The sequence below is a fragment of the Schistocerca serialis genome, chromosome 10 (genome assembly GCF_023864345.2).
Source record: "Schistocerca serialis cubense isolate TAMUIC-IGC-003099 chromosome 10, iqSchSeri2.2, whole genome shotgun sequence".
In the NCBI taxonomy this organism is placed as follows: domain Eukaryota; kingdom Metazoa; phylum Arthropoda; class Insecta; order Orthoptera; family Acrididae; genus Schistocerca; species Schistocerca serialis.
Genome location: NC_064647.1, coordinates 61,095,414 through 61,116,496, shown reverse-complemented (window position 1 = coordinate 61,116,496; position 21,083 = coordinate 61,095,414). Strand labels below are relative to the sequence as shown.

The 21,083-nt window shown below is 38.7% G+C and overlaps 1 protein-coding gene across 4 annotated transcripts in view; it reads right to left on the bottom strand.

Moving 5' to 3' along the window:
- The window catches only part of LOC126424756 (zinc finger protein 571-like), a 125,856-nt gene that overhangs the window by 15,221 nt on the left and 89,552 nt on the right, over window positions 1–21,083 (bottom strand). For 2 of the 4 annotated variants that reach the window (XR_007576207.1, XM_050087495.1), the window contains one exon: window positions 7,541–8,176. The exons of the other annotated variants lie outside the window; for them this stretch is intronic. Coding sequence is in view for 1 of the 2 variants with exons in the window: in XM_050087495.1 (XP_049943452.1) it covers window positions 8,140–8,176 (37 nt within the window). In the remaining variant the exon portion in view is untranslated. Of the gene's footprint in view, window positions 1–7,540; window positions 8,177–21,083 lie in introns of those variants that run through there. 4 annotated transcript variants of the gene reach the window in all.

The window sequence follows — 21,083 nt, the reverse complement described above, 5'->3', positions numbered from 1 at the left end:
CACTCAGGCATTCGAAACAGATCGGTGATTTGGAATCGGCGATTAATAAAGTCGACAATGACGCTACGACACAATCGCAATTTTTAACAGCACAAGTAGAAGACGTTTCTCAAAAAAAGTCGAACAATTAGTGCTCAAATCGGCAGACACATTTCCCACACCTTTTACACAAACAGAAGAATTTCTTTCATTACAGCGTTTTCAAAACGGCCAGCAAACAGTGAACAACATCAACGCACAGGAGATTAAAATATTAAAAAGCAGTCTTGCCAACATTGCGAAAACTATGTCATATGATCAAAACCCTTGTGATTCTCCAAATACTTTAAGGACAGTCAGACGGATTTAAACATGAACAAAATGTGCGCAAAATGAGAAAAATAAGGGACTCTGAAACGGAACAGTGACAATCGCGAACATTTTACAACAGAAACGATATACAAAATTCTGCCAGACACGACGGTTCGACTATAAACATTTTCTTTCAGTACGAACATTCACAGCTTTTAAAGAAATGCAAATACAGACTTGCACCTGTTAGATTGGATTCAGCAACTCTCTTCCTCTTTACCTCCAGCTTGGCCAGTAACTCACAAATTAGAGTTCATTGGCAGTTTTTTGAAAGGCAAATGCGCCCAGTAGCCAGCAGTATTATTCTGTTGAAGAATTCCAGAACGTATTTTTAGCGGCGTATTGGTCGGAAGCGGCACAGCGAGGCGTCAAAGATCATTTAATTAAACCTACCAAATTTTGAGAAGTCGCAACAATTTCGCAAATTTTTGAGTACACTGTGCAACATTTAACAGAGCCAGTCAGTCCGCTCCCATTCAGCTTTGCAACTCAAAACTTTCTCGTTCACTATGTTTTCTTTACTTTAAGGTCAACAGAAAGAATGTATTAATGCATTTCGCAACCTACTTCAATTACTTGAAATTCAGCAGTCTGACTAATCTTCCGTTAAGAAAAATTTCTCTCAAAGCAACAGAGGTTACAATGGCAATAGGAATCAAGGTTACAACAGATCATTTAAGAACAGACACGGCAATAGCCACAGGGATCAGAGTAATTACAACACGCGAATCAGTTTTAACGGACAGCTTCAGTACAGTCAGCAAGAAAACCAAAACTCTGCTGGTACCAACCAACACTTTCAGCAGCAAGGTAATAGCTGGCACACTTCGTCTCGGCAAAATTACGGATCACAGCAGAATTACAATAATAATAATCAGGAAAACAATTATGTTCATCGAAATAATGAGTTAAATTCCAAGCGTCACGTATCAGAGGATACGACAACAGAACCTCAATCAGAATTACAGGCACAGTAACAGCAAGGACACGAGGCAAAGTGATGGTTCGGAACAGCAACAACACTGCGTATTCAGTGAACCAGATAGTCGCTTTCGTCCTCCTGACACACAATGACTAGAAAGAAGCTCAGCATACTGTGGATGTCAACAGCAAAACGTCTTCTACAGACAGTATGACCACGCTAACAGAACGTACCACGTTGGAAGACATAAGAGACACTTTATTGTAGGAAAAAGAACAGACACAAAAGAATGTGTACCATCCGATTATCAATATACAAACTGAATCACATAATTTCACCGCAGTAATTGACTATGGATCTCCAGTTACAGTGATTAGTGATGCAGCATTTAATAAACGCAATGCGAATAATTGTTGCTCTACATTCCCATTACAAAAGACTAAAGTTAGAGGAGCAGTTTCTGGAAAAGGAGTAGATGCAAAACTACAGACACACTTAAAACTTACTATCATGGTCACACATTTTCTGCAAATTTTTGGATCGTCCCAGTTTTAACAACTGAAATTATGCTAGGTATGGATTTCTTGACGGAACATAAAGCGCTTTTGGACTTTAAGGACTCATATTCTACTACGTAACAATAACAAGTAAGTTGCATTACAGTTTCAGCAGAGCATTTCAGTGAATGAACAGGAAATCAACAGGAGATGATTTCGTACCAAGTAATGACATCTGACAGAAGAATTTGATTTGTTATAATTGATTGATATTCTTCGACACTGGACCCTTATCATGTTTTTGGCAATGTCTTTTAATGCAAAAGACACAAAATTTTCACACGCAAGTTTTTTAAACACAAAGAATACACATCATTTTTCACTGACATCTTTTGCTACTGACAATGCAGGTGAAGAATCTAATTTCGACGTTTCGCAGACGATCAAAGCCAAGGTAGACATTTGTGAAGCAGCAACAGACAAAGACAGACAACAGTTACAAGAAGTTTTATAATCGCATTTACAGGTTTTTGACAATGCACCCGGCACATGTGGTTCCAAACAAGACAGATCGTTAAGGCGTGTCTGGATTCACGACAGATTAATGAAACTATATTTACAGAAACAGATAGACCACAGGAACTTGATGAAATCATACAAAAGTTTCATGGAGTAACAGTGTTTTCGACATCAGATTTAAAGACTGGATTTTGGCAAATAGGACTTTGCCCCAATTGTGGTAAGTACACTGCCAATTGCTTTGGTAATTGTTATCAATTCTGCAAATTACCCCTCGGCCTTACCATATCTTCAGCAGCTTTCATTCGTGGCATGAATACTACTCTTATATCTGATTTAAAAGAAAGGGTCACAGCATATGCCGATGACATACTCATTGCGGAAGCAACTTGGCATAAACACAACAGTACGTTGAATGTACTACTGGATGTGTGGTGTCACCGCCAGACACCACACTTGCTAGGTGGTAGCTTAAATCGGCCGCGGTCCATTTAGTACATGTCGGACCCGCGTGTCGCCACTGTGTGATCGCAGACCTAGCGCCACCACAAGGCAGGTCTCTATATACGAACAAGCACTCGCCCCAGTTGTACGACGACATTGCTAGAGACAATACGGACGAAGCCTTCCTCTCATTTGCCGAGAGACAGTTAGAATAGCCTTCTGCTAAGTCCATGGCTACGACCTAGCAAGGCGCCATTAGCCTTACCTACTTTGAGAGTTATAGTATAAATGTCTCAAGAAGAACGCTGTATTCATCACATAATAAAAGTTAAGTATAAAGCAGCTACGTACTTTTCTTACTACCATTCAATAGTTATCCTGTTCCAGAATTCACACCCGTCGGCGTGTGTGTACGCGTGCCTTTCTTTCAATCGGCTACCTCAAGTGGCGTAACAGTCTTGTTACGTCACTACAGGATGCATTATCACATCAGGGTATTCCAGTCAATCTACGTAAATTAGAGTTTGGAAAATCTATTTTTAGGCCACATCATCTCTGCTGAAGGAACTGAACCTGACTCAGGTAAACTTCAAGCTATTCCCACAACTAAAAAAACACTAAGTTTCCTTGGCCTCGTCAATTTTTTTAGCCGTTTTATTCATTATATGGCTTTAGACATACTAAGGCTTTGTCAGCTAGGTGGTAAATACTCAAATTGGTTCTGGGATGCTCAGGCATTAACTGAATCTGAAATGTGCTTTATAGAATGCCCCACTATTATCACACCCAGATCTTTACAAAGATTTTTGTGTTGCACAGACAGCTCCAAAACTTGGAGTTCATCTCTTCCAGGAAATAGAAGAGAATGGTGTGATCGTCACGAAAAGTATTGCCTTTGCCAGTCGTGTATTTTCCCCAGCATAAATAAATTATTTCATTATAGAACTCGAAACATTATCAGTCCTCTCGGCTTTTACAAAGCTTCGTTATTTCTTGTATTGCAAACACTCTAAAGTGTGTACAGACCTCTGTGCAATTCAGTTACTCATGTCCGCCAAATTTTCGCATGATCGTCTGGGAGGATGGAAATTTTATGTACAGTCATTCAATTTCAGTCATCCATATTCCAGGCACACAAAATGTAGACGCTGACGCTTTATCACGATCTCTTACTGCTTCTCAAACGACTGCTTCCACACAATTTTGTCGATCAAACTTTTTTACATCTAGTAACCTGCGTTAAAAGATATTACCAAAGAACAGGATAAGGATCCAGTGTGGAAGAATATCAAACAATTATGGCATAGCCGAGAATTCTTCCGGGTTGTATGGCCGTGGTCCATGGAACTCTTCTACCCCTGACGTTTCGTCCAAGGCTACGTTGGACGAAACGTCAGAGTTCCATGGACCACGGCCATACAACCCGGAAGAATTCTCGGCAGCTGATACATCCGGTCGTGAAAGCCTTCATTGTATAATTATGGCATAACAAACAAAATTCTACTATCAGACATTATTACTTGGTACGAAATCACATCCTTTTCAAACATTTAAAACCCGACAGTAATACTTGGCTTCTTCTTGGTGATCTTATCAACAAACTGATATGGTATATCCATCTGAGCTATGCTCATTACGGGCCAAGAAAGTATTTCCCCATACTTCGTCAAACAACCTATTTCATGGACATGGAGAAAACAATTAGGCACGTTCTCACGAAATGCAAACACTGTCAGCAAGCAAAATCTTCCGATACATCACATTTGGCTCCGCTTTTGTCAATTATCCCCATTAAATTACGTCATTTAGCGGCGGTCGACCTCTACACGCCTATTCTAAGGAACAAAAAAATTTTTGCTTACATGTTTGTTGCAGTTGAGGTAGCATCTACACTTATTTCCTTTACGCCACTTCGCAGAGTTACAGCTAAAACTCTTTCAGTTACATTCACTAAGAATTTTTTACCACACGTAGAAAAGGTTATATTGGCAATTGATCACAATTTAGTTCCGCAACGGCCTCGGACATTGCACAACTGAAAGATTAAACACATTTTTATTTCCAGGTACCATGCTTCCTCCAACACATGTGAAAGAATAATGAAACAGATAGGAAAAGTATGTAGACTTTATTGCCACAAACAATACCCTGAATGGGACAGATATATGAGATATTTTAGAACACCATTAATTCAATTCCTAATGATACAACTTTGCTCTTGCCACAGTTACTTTTGAAGAATACAATCCTCCAAACAAAATAAAAGAACCTGTTTCTTTCCCCAAGTCACAGTGTTTACGTAATCGTGAACTGATTGGCATTGCAACAACTGAAATAAGAAAGATAGCTGAGAAGAGGAAAATGATTCGAAGTTGGACAAAAAGTTTTGGTTCGAGCTCAACATTCTCTTGTAAAGCAAAGAACAAGTGTCAGAAATTTCCATTACTTTATTACGGACCGTTTCGGATTCGAAGAGTTCCACATCCCAACGTAGAAGGAACGCTTCGAGATGTCATCACATCACCAATACAAAAACCGTTCACTGAATAATTATTTGAATTTCGTTTCTCTAAAGATGACACCAACGCACCCATCTAAACTAAAGGAATTGGTATAGGCATGCGTATTCAAATACAGAGATATGTGAAGAGTCAGAATATGGCGCTGCGGTCGGCAACGCCTAAATAAGACAGCAAGTGTCTGGCGCAGTTGTTAGATTGGTTGCCCGTGTTATGTACATAAATGAGTTATTTATGAAGGTTTTGCCTGATACTACTTGAGTTCAGTTCTGTCAATGAGTGTGGGCTTGTGGCTGTCACTATTCCAAACTTATTTTAGAATCTAAGGGTACAAGAATGCAGATGTAATTCTTCTGGTTTACGAATTGTGCTTTATAATCAGTGAAAATTGATGAATGCAGCTACCTCACTTTTGAGTTATGTCTATAATTAACTGTAGGCTCGTATCACGAGTTCGAGCTGTTTGTTTGCATCTTAAAAAAAAACTAAAGAGGAATTTCTGCATTTGTAATGAGTTTAATTTTTACTAAATAATTAACTAACGAGTCGTCTCTGTTGTATCTTTCCTTAACAGTGATCTTGTTAAAGATGCCTCAATGCCATGACTGAAATTTTAATGAAGGTTTCTATTGCTGTGGTAGCGGCAACCTCCGTCCTGTGTTAATAGAGGAGGAGGAATTATTGCTACTGACGTCCCCCCTGCCACCGCCCCTATCACCATAAATTTGAACCACCTTTGTCAGTCATTTTGGCTACTTCGAAGGCAATGGCGTTCTGATAATTACTAGCAATAGCCGATGGTTGATATTTGTGACATAACCACTTCATCATATGTTTTGCTGTTTGTAATGTGAATGTATTTTCTTTATTTCATTTAATATTCTTTACTAACAGGAAGTGATTTTATACTGTTGCCCTTATGAGTTGTTTACCACCAGTTGTTTACTGAAATTTAGTCTTTTCAGTTAAAGTTATTCTTGAATGTTTGCTTTTAAAAATAAATTCATCAGTGTTTTAAGAAACGTTAATAAATTCGTTATGGCTCAGTACCAGAACCACTCAACACCAGCTCTGTACCGATTCCAACCTGTATATGCACACAGAATAGCAATTGCTTTGGCTCATACTGTGTCTATAAGGCGTTTCGTCTCTTTGGTTTCACTGCGTCATGACTTATGTAATAGATACAATTGTTACAGACCATATACAACGCTATGTTCTAAAATAATTGACCCAGATCTTTACAATCCATCATTTTACAAGCAAAGGTTACGTAAAAGAAGACAGCTTGGATTTTTTCCGCCAAAGACAAAGACGTCACAGAAAATAAAAGCAACATGAGAAACAATAACATCGAATTTTGTGCGTCATAATGCATTTTCTATTACAGGCTAACGTACAGATAGGAATGATAAAACAGGTAACGTACATATATTTGCAAATGTGCAACATGTACCGTCAGTAATCAGAGGAGATATTTAATTTCAGCGTCTGTGCTACAACCAGGGTTTCTTCATTGACTGTAAGAATTTTAATATAGGTGTCGCATATGAAGACTGAAGCATTTATTACAGATGAAGTGTGTGAAGCAATAATTTGTGGATTTTTATAATGATGATATGATAAGATAACAGGGAGTGAGGATAGCGAATTTTTTATGATTATTATGCAGACGTTTATCGTTTATGATTTGAAGTATGGCATACTGATGTTAAAGATTGTTAGTAATTATGTGACGATTTTACCCTTGGGGTTTGTGTGTTTCTCTAATGAGTAGTATTTCTAATGGTTTGCGATAAGGTGTTGCATAACATAGTGCAAGTCTATGAATTTACAGGAAGATAAACACTTTGTCTCAACAATATGCATTTTCTTCTTTGCGAACAGCAACGTGAAGGACTGAAGACGCTTATTGCCATGTACTTGATTTGATGAATCCATAGTTCTGCTTGCGCTAATGGATTTTTTCCTCATTCACAGGATAATATAATTTCTCATTCTTTTTCAGCTATAGCTAACCGACTTCATAGGAAAGACAAAATTTTTTAATTATTTTAATTCTGTATTTTTATTTTGCTTGTTCATAGATATTAAGTACTCTTTTTGATACCATTTAAATTTTGCATTTACAGTCCCTGGTCAGTTTATTAGACGCACTACAGTTTTTAAGCAAATTTTGATTTATGTCTCACGAAATTTGTTTTTTAATACACAAATTGTGATAAAATGATTATGTGTAGTCTACTCCATAACTATGGTGATATAAAATATAAATAAAACGTAGTATCTGTTGAAAATATTTTATTTCAATTTGTTGAAAATATTGCAATAATGACAACAAAAATTAAAATATTGTAAAAGCGAAAACATTAGTTTTAATATCTTGTTTTGCCACCTTTTGCAGCTTAATACGACGTGGCATGTTGATGCAACACTATTGTATCCTGCATTTGTGGATGATGATACCACACATGGATGATCTTCTCCAAGAGCTGCGTTTTCGTTGTGATATCTTTTGTCACTTCACTCTTCATTAGTTCCAATACATTTTCTATGGGGTCCATGTCGGAACTATTACCTGGCCAGTCTAACAAAGGGATATTTTGTTCCTTCAGAAAGGATTTAACTGACCTAGCTGTGTGACAGGGAGCTCCATCCTGCGTAAAAATTCGGGAACCATTCTCTGAGCTGTGGTATTAAAAGTTTATGCAGGACTTCCTTGTGCTTGTCTTGCCTCATATGTCTTTAACCACGTAAAGACTTCCTGTACCCTTGCCACAGATGACAGACCAAATCATCTCCTTAGTTGCATGTTTTGCGGTCTGAGTAATGCAGTCGGGATGAAATTTTTCTCCTGTTCGACGGTGCACATACTGAGATTTGTTAGTTAAAATTTCAAACGTGCTTTCATCGCTGAAGCATACCTGTAAAAAATCAAGAAACATAATTAATATACTACGAATAAATGCAGCACAGGTTATAACACATCGAAAATGATAATCTTAAAGTTAAATTACTCATCTCCAGACGTCCACATCTTTATCACACCACTGTTTAGCCCACTTCAGACACTTTGCTTTCATTGTGGCTGTTAACTTTGGTTTTCCAGCGGGTCAACAGGCCTTGAAACCAATATCCTTCAACTTTCTGTGAACAGTGCGTTCAGATGCATTCACATTAGCCTTGTCCGGTTGAGATTTTATCTGTTTCGTTGTTGCAAATCTGATTTCTGGGTAAATTCTTTTGAGAAATCTTTCAGAACTTGGAGTGAACATTGGTTTTCTTCCACATTTATTCTTCCTTCTGGGGACCAGTCTTCACCTGAATCAATTTTCTTCTTCATGCGCCTCACGCTAGCTTCTTACATTTCCAACCTTCGTGACATTTCCCGATTGGAATACATTTTCGTATTAACGAGCGCTTTCACCTCAGGTTTTTTACGTAGTGAAAGGTCACCTCTCTTATCCATTTTTAAAGGATTAGTAATATCTAGCTGTTAAACAATCAATTGTGATGTCGATATTACGAAATTGATAATCAAGGCGAACAAAGTATTACACCAGTTACATGCGAGAACGCAAATGAACAGGTCCTTTCCTGTACGCTGTACTGTGCACGTTGATACTTACAATAAGTCAACACTCAAATGTCACGAAGCAACAATAAATACAAAATTCAACAATGTAGTAAGTGCCCTGACTAACTGTGATAAATTTTCCGTTTAATAACATTAAACATAGTACTCAACACATAATCATTACAAATAACATTAAACATGTGCAGTGCGTCTAATAATTTGGCCAGGGACTGTAGGGTAATTACAAATAATTGGCATGTGCATAGGTTAAGGTTTAGAGATCACATTTTCATTTGCTTTATGTTTTGTAACTGACAGACGACAGACAAATGCAATAATTTCTTCTTTTTTTACAGCAGCAAAATGTACTGCACATTCCTCTCTTTTCCTTCCCTTTACTCTGTAATCTTATGAGCATTCACTCGAGTATGAAAAAAAAAGAAAAAATACGCTGCAGAAATCACTATAGTACTCTTGAATAACGACACGAGTGGTCTACTCATACTCGTGTAAACAGTAATAACACTGACAACAATGTTTGCATATTGATATTTGCACATTGCCCATGCATGTAATGATTACAGTATTTTAATGTTTCTTTCCTCTCACAGATTTCGATTGTGATTATTTTCTCTAAGATGTCACTACCGACACATCTGTATAAAATGTAATCTCGATGCTGGTCAGAAATGTTTGTTATTCTTTGCCACGTAATCTGAGAATTTACTATATATAGCTTTGGATAAATGTCTTAACTTCATTTTTTTTCGCTGTATTGTAACAGAATACATGTGCTTTGTAAAAGCAGCACATTCAAGGACTCACTAAGTGCAGTCTGAGAAAGTTCGACGTATTATGAACGTTTCTTTAGCGCGACATGCCACATCGATTAACATGATTTTAGATGACTACACAGTCATTTGGTGAAAATGACATGGCAGTACCTTTTGTGAATTGACTGACTCTAGTTATCACTGGACTCATTATGGGCAAGTACTGCATCCATTCTTAGTCGCCTCACAAACAATCATGCTACAATGCTTTCACTTCATAAATTATAAAACAATGTTATAAGTGCTAAAAGACACTTCAACATTTACTAGGTAGTGTACTGTGTACACTCACGCCAAGAGCTTCGTGTACAATAACCACGAAAAGAAATTGCTTCGATACATATTTGCTACGACTAAAAGACAATGTAATCACAGGTCAATCTCATGAGTTTTTGTGCAGAACGACTACAAAAATAATAACGCCATTAATGTCATTTTTCTTGATGACTTTATAACTAGTGCACACTAATGTAATACACAATTTTCTTCAACTTGTGCACACTTCTGTCAAATGAAATATAACATATTCTGAGTGCACCTGGGCACCAATGTAAGCAATATTTGTAACATTACTTGGAGCACGAAATGTACAAAGCTTTTTGGAAATTAATTTATGTGCGACTGAGCACCACTAATTACAAAACAAAATTTTTCATGACTTCTTTACGGTGCATATATGCATGTCACATGTATATATTGTATATTCTGTAATCTTTTCATGTTTCTCTATGATATAATGTAGTACTTCTTAGTTTACTTCTACTTTTGTGTAATATTGTATAGACGAATGTTTCACTACGCTCTTTGCCATATGCAAAAATCATCCTACAAAATTCTGGCTGCAGAGGCCGTGGGATAGTGAAATATGTCTATTGGGAGTTCGTTATTTGCATTCCTGGAATTTTTACATACTTTAGATGACTCAAACGCCAAGCGATAATTTTGAATATCTTATTTTTCGAGAACAGTCTTTGGTCGCAGTAGCTCTGTAGCTGGAAAATGCGTGTTTTGTCATCGCTGCTTGGCAGCGAGCAGCGCAAGTGTTCTGTCGTTAGGGTGACAGTGAGACAGACTGCGGGCAGAGGACTCGAGGCAATGTAGAAGTAAAGTTAAGTGCATACGTGTTTAAGTAAAACGATTTGTGTTTGAATATTGTGAAACAGAGGAGAAAGATTTGATTAGTGATTTAGAACGAAAACAGTACCAAGATGAATGAAGGTAAAAATTTTTATTTAGTGGCACTGCAGTCGCATGATTTAGGATTCATTGTTGAATGAGACATCCATATCAGGGAACATGAGATTTTCATCAAAGATTGAGTAATTTTCACTGTAAGGTACTTTTCATGTTTATTGACAAGCTTCCTGGATGCAGGGACAATGACATCGCAATCCGAGATGGCGTTGACAGGAAATGTAAAGAATACAGAATGGCAGCAGTGGGAAATTTAAAGAAATTAAACAGTGCCGGGGGAAAATCTAAAGATTTTAGCTTCTATTAAATTGAAACAGCGAATCACAGCACAGTATGTCGCCAGCCATTAGAACGAAAAAGTCACCAGCCAGTACCTGCCATGTTCAAAAGTATCTGAACGGTCCGAATTATGAATCAAAATATTTTAGATATATTTACAATACTACACTACTTCAATTTTTAAATTTCCCGTCATCAGCAATCTTGAATTTTTTTTAATTTCCCACCAGCGCCATCTTAGATTGCAATGCCATCCTCCCTGCAACTAGTGAACACGCGTATGTTGGTAACATAGCATTCACTGGGAGTTGAAGTCACGATATAGATCCGAAACCGAGGCTGAAGGGTACGTCACAAACCCTACGACATATTACTCAGGACAAGAACTGACGATAATTCTACGGTGGGGAAGGTATACCAGAGATGATCATCAGTTCTGGAAACATTCCCTCTGAAGAGAATAAAGGATAAAATGGAACACGTCTGAACCACCTCCATTTTGCCCACGACATTGTACTGTTTGCCTCTGCAAAGAAACTTCAACACTGAAACTGAGAGCGTAAAGGAAACTTCCGACACTAGCACAGAAAATCTGTCATGTCATTATTATTTTAATCTATCTACCACACGTAGACACAAACTTGCCACTTAACAAATTGGTAAGTTGTTTTGTCTAGTGTTCTGTCAGTGATATCAAAAGCGATTCCAACAACAAGGTTTGCCAGACCACACCACCGATGGAGTTCCGCATATTTCTGCCCTGTGCAGCGGGCACATTCCCTGACACCATAAAAATCACCTGGTGTAAATCCATGCTCTCTGCAACTACACACGGAGGCTATGTAAAGGTTTTTAACCACCGCTACCAGTCACAATAGTTTGTTAACTAGTGTATTATTTATTTATTGTGGGAAATGTTTCGAGGCTATACCTCATCATCAGGCTATGTGACTGGCAGCAGTGGTTAAAGCCTTTACATATTTTTTGAGACAGCCACGGTCAAAAAATAGTCAAAAATGGCTACAAATTCTTACATACCAATGTCTGTGCTGTGAGCCCCAGCAGGCTCCTCAAGACCACGAGCAAAATTCTGGAGTGTGTCATACCCTAAAGAGTTCAAATGCCATTAACTGAAAACAACACCATTCAGGCTAAGCAAGTTGGGTTAGAAAAAAACTATCGGCAAACATGCAGGTCCTTAGATCGCCAAAACCTCAATCGATTTAAACCTACTTAAGCTGGCCATTTAAACTGAGACAGACCTTACGATAACACAGGGTGTACATAAAGTCCAGGAAACGCTTTCAATTAGTTATTGCACAAGAACTAAACATTGTACAGATGTCATACAATTGTAGTTTGAAGAGAAACTCTGAAGGGTTTTTTTAAATTTTTTTTATACCAAACATTTGATGTGCGAACCATGAATGACCCGGCAGACGTCAATACTGGAATCGAGTTCTTGTTGTACCCGTCCTAGCATGGCATCGTCGACTGTGGCAGTCGCTTGCCGTATTCTCTCCCGGAGCTCTGCTACATCACGTGGTAGAGGCAGTACATACACCAGATCTTTAATGTGACCCCACAGGAAAGAGCCACACAGAATGAGATCTGGTGATCAGGGAGGCCATTTCATTAAACAGCTTTCCCCTTCTGTGGCACGGCCGATCCATCGATTTGGCAGCTCCGTGTTCAGGTACCCAGGAACTTCACGATGAAAATGGGGTGGAGCTCCATCCTGCTGAAAGATGAACGGAGAGTCCGATTGTATTTGAGGCATCATCCATTGTTGCAACATATGTCTAAGGAGGAATATCCAGAGACAGTGCTCTTGGCGAAGAAGAATGGCCCATATAGTTTTCTACGTGACAAGACACAAAAAACATTTACCTTTGGGAAATCTTGCACAAATTCAGTGCATTCGTGTGGATGCTTTGTACCTCAGATTCGACAATTATGTCTGTTCACTTCCCCATTAGTGCGAAAAGTGGCTTCGTCACTGAAAATTAAGCGATCAACAATGCCACTCCATCCTCATTCAATTGTCGCAACTGCGGAAAAAATTCAAACATTCAAAACTCTTGTCTTTGTCGAATACCATACAAATAGACTTCCTACAAGGTTGTGTGTTATCACCTATCCATTTGAATCTTTTCACCTGTGGCATATCGGGTGGTTATAATTAAACTGACGGCGCTCCGAATGCTGCAGTGCGGAATATTTATATCGTACGATGCTGAAATATCGTACTTACGATCATTAGTCGATGCACTGATGGAGTATACTAAAAACAATAGTTCTACTTTCTGCCGCCAGGTGAAAATATGGCGCTATGAGCAGTGAGAATGAGGCATTTGCCCCGTTTTGACGTCAATACAGTGGCCGTTGCTTTGTAAGAGCACGCGAACACCCTTACTCCCGACAGCTTGCGGTTTTATTGGTTATTTTTCTTTGAATGCTGTTAAACGTAATACAAATATGGTAATCTGAAATATACGGCACTAAATCTACCGCGCTACGTTCCGTTCCTACTCCTCTCTCGACTCCGTGAAACTTGGCATCAGAGTCACGAGGAACCGTCACTTGGGCACGTTTTAAGGAGCAACTGGCATGACGTAATTGCCTTACGGTCCAAATACATGCAGATTTGATAAACAACGTGCAGGGCTCACCGCGTGCACTGCTAGCCCCTGCCACTCAACTAAAAGTTTACATCAACGTAGTACACTACAGTAGACTTTTATCCCGATTTGCATGCCATAAATCCCGCTAGATCAGTGTGTCTCAAACTGGGACGCGACCCTGGGGTGGGGATTGGGGGTGGAGTGGAGGGGGGGGGGGGCGAATGGCGTACAAGGGGGGAGGCGAGTTACGTTAGGAAAAAAAAATGTTCTTAGTAACCAGTGTTGCCAATTTAGCGACAAAAATGATTTAGCGACTTATCTGGCGACTTTTGGAGTACTGACGACTTTTGAAGTACAAATCAAAACTATTTTGGGCCAGTATTTTCATTAACTATAGAATGGATACTACACTGACTTTGTTCTAGATTTACTATGTTAAATTAACTTCTTAGCAGATCATGTAGCATTGTTCAGCAGTTAGTAAACCTGAATGTGGGAATTGCCTATAGGGTAAGAAAAACTTGACTATAGAACAATTCATTATTCATTACCCACTAGCCTGTTATCGTCGATAGCGTATCGATCTATAATTCTTCAACTTTTGAACTCCCTTTATTTTTCGAACTGAGAAAAAAACATACGTAATATTAAGTATAATAAAATACGTCTCTGTCCAGCAACCTCTAATTTTTCGAAATGTTAACTCACAGTCAAATTATTACCACATGCACAGTGGTAACGCAAGAACAATTCGGTGGGGGTATCTCAGACACTATTACGTTTTAAACAATGAACAATAGGACTGATAACTAGTTACCGAGTGAGTAGATTGTTTCATGACCTATAGTTCGCCTGAGTTTTAATGTATTTTCAGTGATTATAAATTGGTGAAACTTACGTTGTGGTGGCTTACATAATGGATTTACCGCAGAAGAAGAAGCAGTACGCTCAAAAATATCGGGATGCGTGGGAAGCAGAACCTGAATTCAATAGGCGACTGAAACCAGTCGTTGGAGACTTATCCAAGGCAAGATGTCAAGTATGTGCAACAGAGTTTTATGCTAAATTGTGTGATATTAGAAAGCATTCGAAAACTATTAATCATAAACAAAAAATTGATTTAAAAAAACACGAACCACCTTACCTGTGAAAATTGTTCCGAAAACTACAGTTAGAATAGCAAGCAGAGCGGAAGGCACCCTTTCTTTATTTATTGCTGAATATTGTTCTACTTTAGCTGAAGATAATTTAGGACTGTGCAAGAAGGTGTTTTCCGGCGATGAGGGCGCTAAAAACATTTAATTACATCGTACAAAGTGCACTAACATTATAACTGAAGTTTTGCCTCCATATTTTACACAATCATTGGTTGAAGATATAGGTAACCAAAAATACGGTGTACTAATAGATGAACCCACAGATGTATCAATATGTAAAATGCTAGGTATCGTTATACGGTACTATAGTGTAAACAACCAAACCATTAGATCAGCATTTCTCAAACTCGCTGTAGTAGGAACTGGAGATGCAAGAAATCTGGCTGCTGTTCTTGTGAATTCTTTGAAAGATCTCAAACTTCCAATCGCTAATATGGTAGGAATTGACACAGATAATGCTTCCGCAATGGTTGGAATAAACAATGGGCTTTTCGAGCAACTCAAGCGAGAATATGGTTTGCAGTATTTCGTATTGATCCGTTGCATTTGTCACACTCTTCAGCTTGCAGTTTCGCATGCCTCAGTGAATACCATGCCTAAAAACATAGAGTTTCTTGTGCGAGAAACCTACAATTGGTTCTCCATTTCACCCAAAAGAAAAGAGGAATATAAAAAGGTTTATGAGACAATAAATTGTGGAAAACAGCCACTAAAATTTTTGAAGGTCTGTACAACACGTTGGCTTTCATTTGAACCAGCAATACAAAGAATTGTGGAGCAGTGGGAAGAACTAAAGCAACAGTTTTCACTTGCCATGGTTCAAGACAATTGTTACATTGCTGATCTTTTGTACAAGTTGTATTTTGACGACTCAAATCATCTTTACATGTTTTACCCTAAACATGCTTTAAAAGACGTACAAATAGCAATAAAAGCTTTTGAAGGAGAAGACAAAATAAATTAATAGATACACTTGTATTTCTCATGTAGTCACTCGGACAAAACATAGTTTTTCCAACTGTTGATTTGTTGACAACACCAGTTCCAAGCGAATGTATGTACGCAAAACCGAACCTTGGCTTTATGTTTGAACAGAAATTGTCTTAGTCAAGTTTGTCTGAAGAAAATAAAGTTTATTTGAAGAAGATATGCATTCAGTTTAGTCTGAAACTCATAAAAGAAATTCAACAACAAAAAAATGTCAATGCTGAATGTTGAAGAAACACTAAAAGTGAATAAAAATAATGCTGTAGCGGATGTAGCCAAAGAATTGGGTTTTAGTGACGATTTCATAGATGGTATGCTGCAAGAATGGCATAATATCAACTTCATTAGGTGGAATAACACTACTAACACTGTTCGATTTTGGAGTGAGGTTTTGCAGTATAAAAATGCCGCAGGGGAGAATCCTTTTTCTTTGATTTCACAGCTAGCAATGACTGTTCTATGCCTACCGCATTCAAATGCAGGAGTGGAAAGAATATTCAGTTCTATGAACATTATAAAAACAAAACAACGTAACAGATTATCGTTAAAGACGATTAATGCTTTAATCATATTGAGAGACAAGCTGAAGCAACAAAATAAAGATTGTGCATCTTTTGGCATACCGTCAGCCATATTGGAGCTTATTGGAACGAACAAAAGTTACTCTTTTGTGACAAAACCAGTCGAACTGCAACATCATCTTTTGAGCGACGTTCAACCCTCTACATCAACTACAGTTCTGTCAGAGTATGAAACAGAAGAGTTATTCGAACTTCTGAGTGACGACGATGAATAGCTCACATAGCGGCATGTGTATATTTTGTAACCTAATTTGAGTTCTTGTTTTCTTTTGTTACAAATATAGTTGTATATTTCTAGTATATTTGACTACTGTGATTGAAACAACAATTTATGTGTTGCGTCAGTTATGATAACACGTTTAATTAAACGTTAGCGTATTTTATATGTATGTTGTTATAAGCGATGCGTTATTTAATTAAGTCAATATAGCAATTACGTATGAGACAATTTTTATTAATATTTTATCAACCCCCCCTCCCCCCCCCCCCCCCACACCCTGGCTTATTGCACCATTCATTCACAGCACGAAATTTTCAGTACACCCCTAGTAAAATCAGTTTTAGCGACTTTTGATATTGAATCTAGCGACTCGGGTTTTTTAGAGTTGGCAACACTGTTAGTAACAATCAGTCAGAGCGGGCGCACACGTGAGATTTATTGTCGCGCAACCACTTCGTCTTTGTTGCTGTCCTAATGCTTCGGTTTTTGAGAGCTCATTCATGATGAGCAACTGCTTCCTGACAGCGAACCCATTCTGAAGGGTTTATGCAGTGCAGTCGACCAGTGCACAGAGATGGATTGTTTTGAGACTGAAGTGGTTTTTTGCTCTTATCACTCGACAAATGACAAAACAATGGGAAAGGAAGTATTGGATTCACTCGTGTATGTCTGAAAGACTAAATAAAGGGAAATTCGCTTTAATATTTCAAGAGCTGAGATGTTACCCAGAGAAATTCTTCAGTTATTTCCGCATGAGCGCAACGTCATTTGACGAGCGGTCACAATTCTGGGACCTGCCACCACCTACCAAAACACAAATCTGCGACTGGCGATTCCGCCGGAAGAGAGACTCGGTGTTACATTACGGTTGGTTGCATGAGATTACACATTTTGTATTTGGTTTGATATTATTCATTATTCGAGAAAACCAGTTAATAACAGTAATCGATACATCCTGTATAAAATATGTCCAAAGCAACTGATTACAACGACAGAAAATGAGTGCAGGTATAAAGTGTAAACACTGTTGCGTGTAGTGACATCTTACATAGTTTCTGATTCATTTGATGGCACAGAAAAATTGTGCGGTATGCGTTCAAGCTGTCGCAATCATGAGAAGACGTAAGGACGGTGTACGAGCTGATTCCAGCAGTAGGTTGATTGTCAGACATGTTGTTGTTGTTGTGGTCTTCAGTCCTGAGACTGGTTCGATGCAGCTCTCCATGCTACTCTATCCTGTACAAGCTTCTTCATCTCCCAGTACCTACTGCAGCCTACGTCCTTCTGAATCTGCTTAGTGTATTCATCTCGGTCTCCCTCTACGGTTTTTTACCCTAAACGCTGCCCTCTAGTACTAAATTGGTGACCCCATGATGCCTCAGAATATTCCCTTCCAACCGATCCCTTCTTCTAGTCAAGATGTGCCAAAAATTTCTCTTCTTCCTAATTCCATTCAATACCTCCTCATTAGTTATGTGATCTACCCATCTAATCTTCAGCGTTCTTCTGTAGCACCACATTTCGAAAGCTTCTATTCTCTTCTTGTCTACACTATTAATCGTCCATGTTTCACTTCCATACATGGCTACACTCCATACAAATACTTTCAGAAACGACTTCCTGTCTCTTAAACCCATACTCGATGTTAACAAATTTCTCTTCTTCAGATACGCTTTCCTTGCCATTGCCATTCTACATTTTACATCCTCTCTACTTCGACCATCATCAGTTATTTTTCTCCCCAAATAGCAAAACTCCTTTACTACTTTAAGTGTCTCATTTCCTAATCTAATTCCCTCAGCATCACCCGACTTAATTCGACTACATTCCACTATCCTCTTTTTGCTTTTGTTGATGTTCATCTTATATCCTCCTCTCAAGACACTGTCCATTCCGTTCAACTGCTCTTCCAAGTCCTTTGCTGTGTCTGACGGAATTACAATGTCATCGGCGAACCTCAAAAGTTTTTATTTCTTCTCTATGGATTTTAATACCTACTCCGAACTTTTCTTTTGTTTCCTTTACTGCTTGCTCAATATACAGATAGAATAGCATCGGGGAGAGGCTACAACCCTGTCTCACTCCCTTCCCAGCCACTGCTTCCCTTTCATGTCCCTCGACTCTTATAACTGCCATCTGGTTTCTGTACAAATTTTAAATAGCCTTTCGGTCCCTGTATTTTACCCCTGCCACCTTCAGAAATTGAAAGACTGTATTCCAGTCAACATTGTCAAAAGCTTTCTCTAAGTCAACAAATGCTAGAAACGTAGGTTTGCCTTTTCTTAATCTAGCTTCTAAGATAAGTCGTAGGGCCAGTATTGCCTCACGTGTTCCAACATTTCTACGGAATCCGAACTGATCTTCCCCGAGGTCGGCTTCTACCAGTTTTACTACCAGTTTTTCCATTCGTCTGTAAAGAATTCGCGTTAGTATTTTGCAGCTGTGACTTATTAAACTGATAGTTCGGTAATTTTCACATCTGTCAACATCTGCTTTCTTTGGGATTGGAATTATTATGTTCTTCTTGAAGTGTGAGGGAATTTCGCCTGTCTCATACATCTTGCTCACCAGATAGTAGAGTTTTGTCAGACATAGATGTTGCCGTAAACACTCGCACAGGGGTGGAGATGCTAGAATACCGAACGCCACCACTGAAACTATCACGTGTGTCATTTGGTAGACACGTGTTCTGGAAATGTCTTATTACCTGAAGAATATCAATTTGTGCACCGATCATTCGGTGTGTGGGTTTCTTTTCTGGAAATCTGTGGTAAGTTCTTATAGGACCAAACTGCTGAGGTCATCGGTCCCTAAGCTTACACACTACTTAATCTAACTTACGCTAAGGACAACACAATCACACACCCATGCCCGAGGGAGGACTCGAACCTCCGAATCCGTGCGAACCGTGACAAGACGCCCGAGACCACGCGGCTACCCCGCGCGGCGTGCGGGTATTGCTTTCAGCATTGGTACAAGAGACAATGCAAAATGTGTTGCAGGGTCATCCATTGATGAAGTTGTTTCTTTCTTCTCTCGAAGTATATAGAGTAAAGTTTCTGCATAACTCTTCTTTTTCTTATTTGGATTATAGGAGGCATGTGGAGAACCAACAATGGGTGGCCTTTGAACGTTCTCTGTTTCTTCAGGTTACTCATCGCTTACTACTGGTTCAGCATTTCCACTTGTTTCACGTGCTTCTACGGCTGGTAGAAGAAATAAAAACTGATCGTATAATTTCTACTTTCGGTGCTTTACGGCTGGTTGTCCTGACTTGACCGATTTTTGGTCACGCAAAGCATGTCCTTAGCTTTTTCGACCTTCGTTGTACCAGCGTTCCTAGGAAGCAAAGACAATAAATTGAAACGCTTGACACTGTCGTAGATTTTAATTTATTTTGATGAAATAAAAATGAAAACTACTATAATTCAATTACTTTAAGTCACTTACGAAACTTAGTAAATTATTATAACTTTTTTTCATGTATCTAGCAACTGGATCAACTTTCAACCATCTTTCATACAACTACCTGATTGGTGCTAGCACAATCCGCAAAGTAGTGAAAGCAACATGCACTGAAATATGAAATGCTTTGCAGCCTATGGTTATGCCAGAGAAATGTGAAGAAGAGTAGTTGCACATTGCTGAGCAGTTCTATAAAAATACCCATTTACCCAACATCATAGGTGCTATAGACGGAAAACGTATTTGAATAATTCTTCAAAGTTCTGGCTGAGAATTTTTTAATTACAAAAAATTCTTTTCCGGTGTGTTGAATATCAATTTGTCTTCAGAGATGTTGGTGCAAATGGAGCAGCAAGTGATTCCTCAGTTTTTAATAATTCGAATATGGGCAGAAAGCTGCAACGTAACCTTCTGAACATACCGAACGATCGAACATTGCTTAACGATCCAGGAGACAAACCAATGCCTTTTTGTCTGGCTGCTGATTAATCTTTTGGTTTATCGAGGCACATCTTGCACCCATTTGCTAAAAAAACGCTAACCCCATTAAAGAAAATGTTCAACCTTAAGCATACAGCTAATCGGCGTATAGTTGAACGTACATTTGGCATACTGGCATATTATCAATAGACCTCTTGATGTTATCAATGATTTCTGCGATTCAATAAAAAAATGGTTCAAATGGCTCTGAGCACTATGCGACTTAACTTCTGAGGTCATCAGTCGCCTAGAACTTAGAACTAATTAAACCTAACTAACCTAAGGACATCACACACATCCATGCCCGAGGCAGGATTCGAACCTGCGACCGTAGCGGTCACGCGGTTCCAGACTGAAGCGCCTTTAACCGCACGGCCACACCGGCCGGCAGCGATTCAATAATGAAAGCATGTTGTGTGCTCCACAATTTTGTG